We start from the raw sequence: 14075 nt of genomic DNA, 5'->3' as shown, positions 1-14075 counted from the left end.
TCAGGTGTCCCGGAGGTGCCCGGGCCGGGCCTTGCCCTGCACCTTCTTCTCCTTGACGCGGCGGTTCTGGAACCAGATGGTGACCTGGCGCTCGCTCAGGCTGGTGGCGCCCGCGATGCGGCGCCGCTTCTCCTTGGTGATGAAGCGGCTGGCGGCGAACTCGCGCTCCAGCTCCTTCAGCTGCGGCTTCGTGTAGGGCACGCGCTTCTTGCGGCCGCGCCGGAAGGGGCTGGGCTCGGCCTGCAGCGGCACCACGTCTGGGACGGGGGAGAAATGGGGTTAGAAATGGGGAAATCGGGAAAAAATGGGGGAAAAATGGAGTTATTGGGTCAATAAAGGGGTTAAAGGGGTCTGGGATAGGGCACGCGCTTCTTGCGGCCGCGCCGGAACGGGCTGGGCTCGGCCTGGAGGGGCACCACGTCTGGGATGGGAGGAATAATGGGGAAAAATTGGTTAAAATGGGAGTTATGGGTGAAAAATGGGGAAAAAATGGAGTTATTGGGTCAATAAAGGGGGTAAAGGGTTAATAAAGGGGTTACTGTACAGCACGCGCTTCTTGCGGCCCCGCCGGAACGGGCCGGGCTCGGCCTGCAGCGGGCCTACATCTGGGATGGGGAAAAATGGGGGGAAAATGGGAAAAAACAGGAGTTATGAGGGAAATATGGGCATTAAAGGGGTAATAAAGGGGTTAATAAAGGGGTTAAAGGGTTAATAAAGGGGTTAGAGGGGTTACTGTACAGCACGAGCCTCTTGTGGCCCCGCCAGAATGGGCTGGGCCCGGCCTGCAGCGGGCCTACATCTGCGATGGGGAAAAATGGGGTTAGAAATGGGGAAACTAGGGAAAAATGGGAGTTACGGGAATCAAAGGGTTAATAAAAGGTTATTAAACGGGATTGAAGGGTTAATAAAACGTTAATAAAGGGGTAAAAGGGTTAAAGGGGTTTGGGGTAGGTCGGGATAGGGCACGCGCTTCTTGCACCTGTGCCGGAACGGGCTGGGCTCGGCCTGCAGGGGGACCACGTCTGAAATGGGGGAAAATGGGGAAAAAATGGGTAAAAATCAGGTTAGAAATGGTAAAACCGGGAATTAATGGGTTGATAAAAGGGTTAAAGGGTTCACCGTGGGGCACGAGCTTCCTGTGGCCCTGGTGGAACGGGCTGGGCTTGGCCTGCAGGGGGACCACAGAGGGAGAGCGAGAAAATGGGGTTAGAAATGGGGAAAAATGGGTAAAAATGAGTGAAAAATGGGAAATGTGGGTGCAAATGGGGTTAGGATGGGAGTTATGGGGTTAATAAAGGAGATAAAGGGGTTAAAGGGTTCGGGGTAAGGAACGGGGCTGGGCTCGGCCTGCACAGGGACCACGTCTGGGATGGGGAAAACGGGGTTAGAAACTGAGAAATTGGGAAAAAATGTGGGTGGGATGGGGGGGATTGTGTAAAAGTGGGGTCGGGATGGGGAGAAATGGGTAAAAAATAGGAATAATGGGGATAAAGTGTTTAAAAGTGAAGTGGGTGAGGTGGAAATGGGTGAAAATGGGGTTGGAATGGGGAACATCAGGGAAAATGGGGTTGGAACGGGGGAAATGGGTGAAAATTGGGTTAGAATTGGGGGAAATGGGTGAAAATAGGGTTGGAATTGGGGGAAATGCTTAAAAATGGTGATAAAGGTGTTAAAGGCAAAGCGAGTTTGAGTGGAAATGGGTAAAAATGAGGTTAGAAAGGGTGGAAATGGGTAAAAATGGGGTTAGAACAGGGAGAAATGGGTAAAACTGGGAATAATGGGGATAAAGGGGTTAAAAACAAAGGTAAAATGGAAATGGGCAAAAAATGGGAATAATGTGAATGAATTTGGTTTAGACAGAAGCGGGGTGAATGGAAATGGGTAAAAAATGGGATGTGGGGAAATGAAATGGGGGAAAAGGGAATTGCGGCCGGTGGGGCTGGGAGAGGATTTTGGGGTAAAATGGGGGTGGGAAAGGGGAAAAGGGGGAAAGAAGGGGGGAAAAAAGGGGAAAAAAGCCATGGAAATGAGGGGGGAAGAGGGGAAGAAGGAGGAGGGGAAATGGGGGGAAAAGAGGGAGAAAGGAAAAAAAGGGGTAAAAAGGGGGTAAAAAAAGGGGTAAAAAAGGGGGTAAAAAGGGGGTAAAAAGGGGGTAAAAAAGGGGTAAAAAAGGGGGTAAAAAAAGGGGTAAAAAAGGGGTAAAAAACTGGGAAAAGGGGGAGAAGAGGAAGAAAAGGGGGGAAAGGGGGAAGAAAGGTGGGAAAAGGAGGAAAAGGCCGGCGGAGGAGGCGCTGATGGTGTTGTGGATAATGGGAATGAAAACACCGGGGATGATTCCCGGTTCAATTCCCGGTTCAATTCCCGGTTTAATTCCCTTTTTCGTTCCCTTTTTTCGTTCCCTGTTTGCCTTGGCCGCGGATGAAGCAGCAGCGCCCGCCCTCCAGGCCGAGGGCGCCAGGGGCGCCTCAAACCCCGCAGGTTTTGGGGCAATATTCGGAGATTTCCCCTTTTCCCTCCTTCCTTTTTCTCCTCCCACCCCTTTTTCCTTTTCCCCCGCCCGGAGCCGACACGGAGACCCCGAACCCCAAAAATCCCCTCGGAGGGGACCAAAAAAATCCAAATTTTCCCATTTCCAGCGGCTTTTTGGGGGCGCTGGGGAAGGGGAAACGCTCCGGGACCGGGGGGATTTGGGGCAAAACTCCCCAAAAACGGAATTTTGGGGTTTGGGGGGAGCTGAACCCCAAACCCGGCGCCCCAGAAGGGGCAGGAAAATGGAGGCGAGCGCTAATTAATTACGGCCCGGGCGTTAATTGGGGGGTCTGGGGGGCAGCGGATCCTTTTTGGGGTCACGAAGAGGGGAGGGGTCCCCAAAAAACAAAACCCCGCGAGCAGCCGGAGCCGCGCGGCCGAATTCCCATTCCCGCGGCCCCAAAACTCCCGGAAAAGCGGAATTTGGGGGTTTTGTGCCGATCAAAAGGAAATAAAGGGAAAAGGGAAAGGCGATTTGGGGTTTTTATATCGATAAAAGGGAAATAAAGGGGAAAGGGAAAAGCGATTTGGGGTTTTTGGTGCTAATGAAAGAGAGATAAAGGGAAAAGGGAAAGGCGATTTGGGGTTTTGATGCTGATAAAAGGGAAATAAAGGGAAAGGGAAAGGCGATTTGGGTTTTGTGCCGATAAAAGGGAAATAAAGGGGAAAGGAAAGGTGATTTGGGGTTTTTGGTGCCAATATAAAGGGAAATAAAGGGGAAGGGGAAAGGCGATTTGGGGTTTTTGGTGCCTATATAAAGGGAAATAAAGGGGAAGGTGATTTGGGGTTTTGTTCCGATAAAAGGGAAATAAAGCGGAAAGGGAAAAGCCGAATTTGGGGTTTTTGTGCCGATAAAAGGGAAATGGACGGCGATGCCCAGCCCAGGGTACCGCGACCCCCACCCCAAACCCGGGGCTCCCCCATTGATTTGGGGCTTTCGCAGGCGCAGCCCCGCGGGTTTCGGGGTTCCCGAGCTGCTCCAGAGCGGGAATTTTGGGGCCTTTTCCCTTCCCTTTTCGCGCCTCCTGGCCCCCAAACAGCTCCGGCTGCCACTTGACACCTCTGGCGTTAATTGCGTTAATTGGGAGCTGATTGAGCGCGCGGCCCCCAGCCCCCCGAGCCGCTCCGGGATTCGTTTTCAGCGCGATTTTCTTTTTTTCTTTTTTTCTTTTTTTCCCCCTTTTTCGGAGCTCTGCGCCCACGGGGGAACGGCGGCAGGGGAGGGCAGCAGGAAAGGCGGAATTCGGGAATTAATAGGGAATTTTGGGGGTTGGTTTGGGCCGGGATTGGCTCGGGAGAAAAGGCAGAATTCGGGAATTTTGGAGGTTGGATTGGGCCGGGATTGGCTCCGAAGGGAGGGCAGGTTTAGGGAATTTCCGCGGAATTTTGGAGGTTGGATTGGGCCGGGATTGGCTCGGGAGAAAGGGTAGAATTCGGGAATTTTGGAGATTGGATTGGGCCGGGATTGCTGCAGGAGAAAGGGCAGAATTCGGGAATTTTGGAGGTTGGGTTACTCCAGGAAAAAGAGCAGAATCGGGGAATTGGCGCGGGAATTTTGGGGCCAGGGTTGGATCCCAAGGAAGGGCGGAATTATGGAATTAACTCCGGGTTTGGGGCCGGGATTGGCTCCCGAGGAAGGGCAGAATTATGGAATTAACTCCGGGTTTGGGGCCGGGATTGGCTCCCGAGGAAGGGCAGAATTATGGAATTAACTCCGTGTTTGGGGGCCGGGATTGGCTCCCGAGGAGAAAGGGCAGAATTATGGAATTAACTCCGGGTTTGGGGCCGGGATTGGCTCCCGAGGAAGGGCAGAATTATGGAATTAACTCCGGGTTTGGGGCCGGGATTGGCTCCCGAGGAAGGGCAGAATTATGGAATTAACTCCGGGTTTGGGGCCGGGATTGGCTCCCGAGGAAGGGCAGAATTATGGAATTAACTCCGGGTTTGGGGCCGGGATTGGCTCCCGAGGAAGGGCAGAATTATGGAATTAAGTCGGGTTTGGGGCCGCGCTGGCCTCGCCCCGCCGAGCGTGCCCGTGCACATTGCCCGCTCCGCTCCGAGCATTCCTGAGCCGCTTCCCTCTAATTACCCAGCCCGCAGCTCCGCGGGCACATGGAATACACGGAACGGGCGGAATTGAGGGGAAACGCGGAATACACCCGGATATACGGAATAAACACAGCCGGATATGGGGGAGAAATGTACCCTGATGTGCGGAATAAATACACCCCGGATATCGGGAATATATGGATTAAATAGACCCGGATATGGGGAATAAATAGACCCGGATATCGGGAATAAATAGACCTGGATATCGGGAATATATGGAATAAATATACCCGGGTATGGGGAATAAATAGACCCGGATATCGGGAATATATGGAATAAATGTACCCGGATATGGGGAATATATAGAATAAATATACCCAGGAATATATGGAATAAATATACCCGGATATGGGGAATAAATAGACCCGGATATCGGGAATATATGGAATAAATATACCCGGGTATGGGGAATATATGGAATAAATATACCCGGGAATATATGGAATAAATACACCCGGACATGGGGAATATATGGAATAAATAGACCCGGATATCGGGAATATATGGAATAAATATACCCGGATATATGGAATAAATATGCCCTGATATATAGGATCTATGGAATTAATATACCAGGATATAGGGAATTAATGATTAATATATCCGGATATATGGGGTATATGGGAGAGATGGAATCGTACGTGGAATATATCTGGATATATGGGATAAATATGTTGGGATATGTGGAATTAACACACCCGGCTGTATGGAACGGATGGGATAGACGGGTATGGGATAAATTGAATATGTGGGATAGATCCGGATATCGGGGGTACGTGGAATGAATATGTGCGGATATTTGGAATATATGGAATATAAGGGAAAGAATGGGATGGATTGATCGGGATAGACCTGGATATATGGGATAGAACCCGGATAGATGGGATGGGTGAGATAAACATGTCCGGATATAGGGGGATAGGTGGGATATCGGGGATAGGTGGGACAGATGGGATACACAGGAATATATGGGATAAATGGAATATACGGGATACACGGAATGTATGGGATAAATGGGATAGATGGAATATATAGGATAGGCGGGCTGCACGGAATATACGGGGATAGATCCGGATAGAGGGGATGGATGGGATAAATATATCGGGATAAATGGAATATATCCAGATAGGTGGGATACGCGGGATATATGGGACAGATGGGATAAATATCTCGGGATATGAGGAATATATGGGATGGATGGGATAAATATATTGGGATATATGGAGTATGTCTGGATATATGGGATGGATCTGGATATATGGGATATGTGGAATATATTGGATAGATGGGATAAATATATCGGGATATATGGAATAAATCCGGATATATGGGATATGTGGAATATATTGGATAGATGGGATAAATATATCTGGATATATGGGATGGATCTGGATATATGGGATATGTGGAATATATTGGATAGATGGAATAAATATATCTGGATATATGGGATGGATCTGGATATATGGGATATGTGGAATATATTGGATAGGTGGGATAGGTGGGATACACGGGATACACGGGATATATGAGATAGGTGTGATAGCCAGGATACCCAGGATAAAAGGGATTTCTGGGATTCCCGGGATATGAGGGATTTCTGGGATTCCCGGGATATATGGGATATATGGGATTCCTGGGACGCCCGGGATCGGTCCCCGCCGCCGAAGCCGCGCGGATCGCGGGCACCGCTCCCGCTCCCGCTCCCGGTCCCTACCTGGGAACGGCGCCTTCCAGAGGTGCGCGGGCTGCGGCTGCTCCTTGGAGCAGTAAACCTGCCCGTCCCAGCCGGCGTTGGCCAGCGCCCAGCCCTGGTAGCCTTCCATGGGAAGCAAAGCCTCGTGCCGCGGCTCGGCCAGCGCCGGCACCACCGACACGTCCAAGTAGCCCGGCACGGCCTGGTAGGAGCCGGGGAAGCCGGGGTAGAACGGGAACTCCTTGGCCCGCGCCGGCGGCAGCTCCTCGGCGCCCAGCGCGCCGCCGGCCTCGGCGAATTTGTCGGGCGGGTGGTACCCGCAGGGCTTCTGCTGCAGGTTCAGGCGGCAGCCGTAGTAGCCCGGCGCGAACGGGTACCCGCCGTAGCCCAGCGAGCCCGACGGGCACTGCCGCGCCGGCTCCGCGCCCGCCAGCTCCGCGTACGCGGCTCCGTCCGCGGCCGCTCCGCCGCCGCCGCCGCCCGGTGCGGCCAGCCCGGCGTGCGGCAGCATCTCCCGGCAGTGGCCCAGCCCGTCCCGGCAGTGGCCCAGGCTCTCCATGCGCGGCTTCTCCCGCGGGGCGTCCTCGCAGCGGCAGCCGAGCGCGTCGGGCCAGCGCGGGGGGAGCCCGAGCGGCGCCGTCATGTCATGCCGCGCTGCCGCCGCCTCCCGCCGCCCTTCCTCTGCCGCCGCCTCCTCCTGCTGCTGCTGCTGCTGCTGCTGCTGCTGCTGCCGGCCCCGCCGCCGCCGGGCTCGCCGCTCCTCCCGCTCCGGTGCTGGCGGCGGGGGCAGCTCCGCGCCGCGCCCCGGGACCCCCCCGCCATCGCCGCGCCGAGCGCGCATGCGCCGCGCGCCCGCCGCCGCCGCTCCATTAAGAAATCCGCTCAGGCCACGCCCCTTTCACCGCGCCGCCGGACACGCCCCCCGCGGGACGGCGCGCGCTGATTGGCTCCCCCCGCGCCGCCAGGACACGCCCACTCCCCCCCCCGCGTGCCCCCCCCTTTCCTTTGGTGTCGCCCCCCCCTCCCCATTCCGCCCCCTCCCCATTCCCGATTTTCCGCCTGATTCCAGTGGGATAAAAATCCCCCCCGCCTTTAATTTTAATTATTTACAATCATTTTCAATTATTCTCAACGTTTCTAATTTAAAAAATATTTTTTTCCTGATATTTTAGACCCGTCGAGGGATTTTTTGGGGGGTTTTTCCCCTTTTCCAGGCGGTCCCCCCTTCTCAAAAATCAATTAAAAAAAAAAAAAAAGGAAAATTTCATCCCGTGTTCCCCCCACCCCCGTTTTCCTGCCGGATTCCCGAGGCATTGGGTTTTCCCAGAAAATTTGGGTTTTCCCGAAAAAAAAAAATCCGCTTTTCCCCCATTCGGCCCCAAAATTTCAGTGGTTTCTGCTGCAGGGGTGAAGCGGCAGCGGAATGGGAAAAATCTGATTTTTTAGGATTTTTGTCCTCAGCCTGTCCCTATTTCAGACCCTGCCCACGCTTCGTGTGTCCCTAAAAACCCAAAAATTCCCCCAAATTCCCCAAAATTCCCCCAAATTCCCCCAAATTCCCCCGATCCCGCTGGTCTGGGGTCGCCCCCTCGTTCTGCTCCCGCCTCCAGATCATCCCAAAGGGAAAAAAAGCTGCAAAAGGGGAAAAAAACCCTAAAACAAACAAATTCCGGGAGGGATTCGGGGAGTGCCAAGTTCAAGGGGAAAGGCAAAATTCCCGGGTTTGGGAAAAAAAGGGGGTGGCAATCGGGAAAATGAGGGAAAAAAGGGCAGAAATGGGCAAAAAAGAGAATAAAATGGGATAAAATGAGAGGGGAAAAGGGAATAAAATGGGAAAAGAATGGGAATAAATGAGGGAAAGTAGCGACAGATGGGCTGAAACGGGGGAAATGGAATGAAATGGGAAAAAAGGGAATAAAATGGGGGAAAAAACTGAATTAAGTGAGGGAAAACAGGCTTGGAATGGAAGGCAGTGGAATAAAAGAAACGGATTAATAAAATAAAAACCGACGGGGAATAAAACCCGACGGTGAATGGAACAAAAGCAACCAAAAATTCTCCCAAAAAACCCCAGGAAAAGCCGGGAATTCTCCTCCTTTGTGCCCGCAGGAGAATTCCCGACCTGCGCCCGGCCGAAATTCCCAAATTAAATCCAAACGCGGCCTCCCCCCGGGCCGCGGCCTCGGTTCGTATTTTTATTTTTGCTCGCTTTTAATTTTTATGAAGTGCTGAACATTGGGCAGCACGTCCGGGACCGGCCCCTAAAATCCCCGAGATTTATGGGGAAAAGCTGGGACGGGGCGGGAGCGGCGGGAAGGGCCCGGGACGGCCGAAAATGCCCCCGAAAATTCCAATTAAAGCCGAATTCGGGCGGTTTGGGGAGCGCGGAATTCCCGGGAATTTTACTGGGAAATTCGGGGTTGGGAACTGGGGGGGGATCGGGGGTTGGGGAAGGGGGAAAAGGGGGAAAAAAATGGAAAAATGAGGGGAAAAAAGGAAAACATGAGAGGAAAAAGGGAAAAAAAGGGAGAAAATGAAGGGGAAAAAGGAAGAAAATGGGAGAAAACGGGAGGGAAATGGGGGGAAAGAGAGGAAAAGAAGGAAAAGGAGAAAAAAAAATTTCTCATTTTGCGGAGGTAAAGGAGCAGGAAAATCGCATTTGGGGCCCGAATTCCCGGGGCAGCCTCGGGAGGGGAACAAAGGAACCTTTGGGGAGGAAAACCGGGAATTTCCTAAAGAAAATAAAAATAAAAATCAATTTGAAAATCGGCATTTCCAGGAATTCTGGCGCCTTTCGGGGCTGGGAAGGAGAGCGGGAAAAGGGGAGCCCGGGAATGGGGAACGGGAGGAAGCCCCGGCCGCGAGTTCCGATTTTGGGGATTTGGGAGCCGAGGCTCGAATCCCGCGGCTTTCGGGAATTGAGGAATTCCGGGATTTTCCCTTTTTTGGGGTTTTTGCTCACCCGGGGCGCGGGTCCCTCCTGGCCAGGGATTTTTACCGAGCAGGAAAATCGGGATTTTCCTCCCCTTTGCCCTTTTCTCCTGAAGGCAGATCCCGGGGAAAATTAAAATTCACATTTTTTAAATTTCTTGTCCCGTTTTTTATCCCCGTCAGTGAAAAAAGGCAGAAAAATCCGATTTCTCTCCCGACCCCAGGGGAAAATTCCCATTTTCCCTCGAGGTTCCCGCTCTGTTCCCGCCTCTCCCAACATTTTCTCTTCACCCGCCGGGATTTCAGGAATTTTCCCTTTTTTTTCCCTGTTTTTCCTTTAAAAAAAAACAAACCAAAAATCAGGATTGAGCGCAATTTTCGCAGGTGGAGCGGATTTGAGGTTTTTCCACAAATTCCCGTTGGAAAAGGGGATTTGGCTGGGAAATATTCCTGGGACAGCGGCCAAAAAACCGGAATTCTTCCCCCCAAAAAAGGGGGAATTCTGCCCCAAAAAAAGGAGGAATTCTGCCCAAAAAAAAGGGGGAATTCTGCCCCAAAAAAGGGGGGGAATTCTGCCCCCAAAAATCCGGAATTCTGCCCCCCAAAAAAGGGGGAATTCTGCCCCAAAAAAAGGAGGAATTCTGCCCCCAAAAAAGGGGGAATTCTGCCCCAAAAAAAGGGGAATTCTGCCCAAAAAAAAGGGGGAATTCTGCCCCAAAAAAGGGGGAATTCTGCCCCCAAAAAAGGGGGAATTCTGCCCCCAAAAAAGGGGGAATTCTGCCCCCAAAAAAGGGGGGAATTCTGCCCCAAAAAAAGGGGAATCCCCGGAGCTGCGATTTTTTTTCCAGGCCGGAATTCCCATCCCAGGAAAAGGAATTTCCTCAAAAGCGGCGGTTTTGGGGAAAATTATTAAAAAACGGCGGCGAGAGAACAAAGAGAAAAAGGGAATTTTCAATTTCCATCAAATAATTCCAGGGTGGTTCCGTGTTTCCGTTTTCCCTTTGTTCCCCTCTTTGATTTTTACCCTAAAATGAAGGAAAAAACCCCAAAACACCTCGGTTTTCCTGAGGGAAAAATGGGAATTTCTGCCTCTTCCCGCCTCCCCATGCCAGGGAAAATCGCCGAAATTGGAATTTTTCGGGGAGGAAAATCGGCTCCGGCACCGGGAAATTGCCTCGAAATGGGGGAAAAATGAGGATTTTCCATGATTTTCATTTTTAGGGGGAACGAAAGAGGGAAACAAAGCCGCGCTTCGAGTTCTCATTTTGAGGGAAATCCGAACTCGGGGCGGATTTTCCCCTTAAATCCCAATTTCGGGGGGATTTTCTGCCCATTCCCGGCTGAGTTTTCCCAGTATTTGTCCCGAATATTCGGATCCACAGAATCCCCAAACTCACCTCTTCCCCCCCAACTTCCCCGCGGTGAATTTTGATTTTTTAAGGGATAAGAAAGCGACCCCGAGCTGAATCCATCCCTCCGGCCAAGCCCGGAATTGCCTCAGACGTCCCAGGAAAAACTCGGGGAAAGAAGAAGAAACCACATTTTGTCCGCCCCAATAAAAACCCCACTCAGATCCCCCCAAATTCCCATTTCCCCCCAATTTCTGCATTTTCCATCATTTCCCCTCCCGGCTTCCCGCAGCCCTTTTGCCCCAGATCCCCCCAATTCCATTTTTTCCCGGCTTTTCCCGATTTTTCGGGTTTGAATTCCCAGCCCGGTCCAGGGAGGGGTTGAGCCCTGAATTTGGGGCATTTTGGGGGAGTTTCCCCGCGTTTTTCTGCCCCCAAAGGTGGCAAACAAGGACACAAATATATGAATATATTTCATTATAAATAGGAAGAGTTGTTCCAAAAATGCCGGGATTTTACCCAGATAAACCCAGACTGACGGGAAATCAATATAAAAATAAAAATAAAAATAAAAATAAAAATAAAAATAAAAATAAAAATAAAAATAAAAATAAATACAAATATTCCTTTATAAAGGGGAATAACAAACGCCGCTTTCCCACTCCCCCCTCAGTTTAATCCCCTCCCAGACCCGAAATCAGGGGTCGGTTCCCCACCGGAGGAGCTTTCCCAGCAATTCCCAAATTCCCGCATCCGCCTCTTCCTCTTCTCCCACCGGCTCCGCTTTTTGAGGCCAAAAATGACTTTTTATTCCTTTTTTATTCCCTTTTTATTCCCCTTGTTATTCCTTTTTTATTCCCTTTTTATTCCCCTTGTTATTCCCTTTTTATTCTCTTTTTATTCCCTTTCATTCCCTTTTCTACCATTTTTATTAATATTATTATTTTTCCCCTTTTCCCCCTTTTCCCCCCATTTCTCTCCCCCTTTTTTCTCCTTTTTCTCCACTTTTAATTCCCTTTTTATTCCCTTTCTATTCCCCCTTTCCCCCCAATTTTATTCCCCTTTTTATTCCCTTTCCATTCCCTTTTTATTCTCCTCCTTTTTCCTTTTCCCCTCATTTTTATTCCCTTTTTTCCCCCCATTTAAATTCCCTTTATTTCTTTTTTAATCCCCTTTTTCCCTTTCTATTCCCTTTTGATTCCCCTCTTTATTCAATTTTTTCTTTTTCCCCCCTTTTTCCCCCTTTTTTCCCTATTTTTTTCCCTTTTTCCCCCTTTTCCCCCCTTTTTTTTCCCTTTTTTCTAATTTTTCCCCTTTTTTTTTCTATTTTTCCCCTTTCCCTCCCTTTCCCCCCCTTTTTTCCATTTTTCCCCCTTTTTTTTATTTTTCCCCTTTTCCCCCCCTTTTCCCCCCTTTTTTCCATTTTCCCCCCTTTTTTCCCCTTTTTCCCCCTTTTTTTTCTATTTTTCCCCTTTTTTCCCCTTTTTTTCCTTTTTTTTCCCTTTTTCCCCTTTTTCCCCCCCTTTTTTCCCCTTTTCCCCCCTTTTGCCCTTTTTCCCCCTTTTTCCCCCCTTCCCCCCGTTTTTTTTTCTATTTTCCCCCTTTTTCCCCCTTTCCCCCCTTTTTTCCCCTTTTTCCCCCTTTTGCCCTTTTTCCCCCCTTTCCCCCCGTTTTTTTCTATTTTCCCCCTTTTTCCCCCTTTCCCCCCGGTTTTTTTCTATTTTTCCCCTTTTTCCCCCTTTTTTTCCCCTTTTTCCCCCGTTTTTTTTCTATTTTTCCCCCTTTTTCCCCTTTTTTTCCCCCGTTTTTTTCTATTTTTCCCCTTTTTTTCCCCTTTTTTCCCCCTTTTTTCCCGCGTTTTTTTTCTATTTTCCCCTTTTTCCCCTTTTTTTCCCCCGTTTTTTTCTATTTTTCCCCTTTTTTTCCCCTTTTTTCCCCCTTTTTTCCCGCGTTTTTTTTCTATTTTTCCCCTTTTTCCCCTTTTTCCCCCGTTTTTTTTCCCCATTTTCCCCTTTTTTCCCCCATTTTCCCCCATCCCCTTGGTTCCCATCTCTCCCCGCTGTTTTTTTTTGGTTTCCCGGCGCTTTCGGGGCCGTTCCAGACCCAGCGAGTTCCGGCGCCGCCGCTCGAGTCCAAGTTCAAATCCAAGGTGGCCCCGGCGCCGCTTCCCCTTCGGAGCGAGCTCAGCTCTGCCTTGAAACGCCTGAAAACCAAACATTGCCAGGGAATTCCATTCTGGTTTAAATCGAATTTATCTCCTCTTCCAATCGCGTTTATTTCTGATCTTAATCGAACTTATTTTTAGTTTAAGTTTCATTTATTTTTAAATTTAAAGTGGATTTATTTCTGCTTTAAACTGGGGTTGTTTTTTTTTTTTTAAAGTTAATTCAAATTAATTCTTATTTAAACTGAATTTATTTCTTGTTTAAATTAAGTTTATTTCTCTTAAAAATTGAATTTTTTTTAATTTTAACTGAATTTATTTCTGATTTTGAATTGAATTTATTTCCTATTTAAACATAATTTATTTTTTATTTTAATTTAATTTCTTTTTTATTTAAACCGAATTTCTTTCTGATTTAAACCGAATTTATTTGTTCATTAAATGGGATTTATTCCCGCTGTTGCTGCTGGGTTTTTTGGGATCCACCCCGGGAACGTTTTCTCCTCCCAGGCCAGCGGCCAAAAATTCCCTTTTTGCCCCCAAAATCTTCATCCAGAGCCAATCACGAGAGTCCGGAATATTCCAGGCGGTTTCTCCCCAAAAATTCCAATTTTTCTCCCCTTGACACCCAAATATTTCAGTCCTGGGAGGGATTTTCCCAATTTATTCCCATTTTTAGAAAATAAAGCCGCCGAAAATTGGAATTTTCAGAGGCAGAGGATGGCCCGAAACGATCCCGAATTGCCAGATTTGGGTTTTTAAGGATATGAAATCAATTTAAATTATTGCTGGGTGGGACCGAGGGGAAAGGGGAGGAAAATCCGAATTTCCGGGGATTTTCCAGCCCCGCAATGTCCCTGGAAAAGCCGCAAATCCCGGCAAGGGGAAGGGGATTCGTTCCTGATTCCCGCTAATTAATGACCCTCGCTAATTGGAATTAACGAGCCCCGCTAATTGAGGCTCCCCGGGGAGCCGCGCGGGGTTTTGGGGGGAATTCCGCAATTTTCGGGTCATTCCCGCATTTCCGGGGGCTCGGGCAGAACAAGCCGGGAATTGCCCCGGGCCCGCAGAATTTGATATTTTGGGGGCAAAAATGAAATGTTGGGGTCAGAATTTGATTTTCTTGGGACAAAAATGAAATTTTGGGGTCAGAATTTGATTTTCTTGGGACAAAAATGAAATTTTGGGGTCAGAATTTGATTTTCTTGGGACAAAAATGAAATTTTGGGGTCTCCCGGAGCCGTTCCCGGCCGGGAAATTCCAGCATTTCCCCATCGGGTCCGGATCTTCCCCGTTT

The 14075-nt window shown here is 49.6% G+C and overlaps 1 protein-coding gene across 1 annotated transcript; it reads right to left on the bottom strand.

Moving 5' to 3' along the window:
* On the bottom strand, positions 1–6977 carry HOXC13 (homeobox C13). The gene is made up of 2 exons (XM_066567732.1): positions 6356–6977; positions 1–257 (listed from the first exon to the last, which is right to left on the bottom strand). Exons 1-2 carry the CDS (start codon positions 6975–6977, stop codon positions 1–3), a joined length of 879 nt encoding a protein of 292 aa, XP_066423829.1.
* Between the last annotated feature and the right edge of the window lie 7098 nt (positions 6978–14075).

Source organism: Molothrus aeneus, chromosome 30 (genome assembly GCF_037042795.1).
Source record: "Molothrus aeneus isolate 106 chromosome 30, BPBGC_Maene_1.0, whole genome shotgun sequence".
NCBI lineage: Eukaryota > Metazoa > Chordata > Aves > Passeriformes > Icteridae > Molothrus > Molothrus aeneus.
The sequence above is the reverse complement of the archived record's forward strand: the minus strand, read 5'-3'. Positions and strand labels throughout refer to the sequence as shown.

Coding starts and splice junctions, on each gene's coding strand:
- HOXC13 (XM_066567732.1), bottom strand. CDS start 6,977: ATGACGGCGCCGCTCGGGCTCCCCCCGCGCTGGCCCGACGCGCTCGGC. Junction 258..6,355: donor CTGGAAGGCGCCGTTCCCAG/GTAGGGACCGGG, acceptor CCCCCGTCCCAG/ACGTGGTGCCGCTGCAGGCC.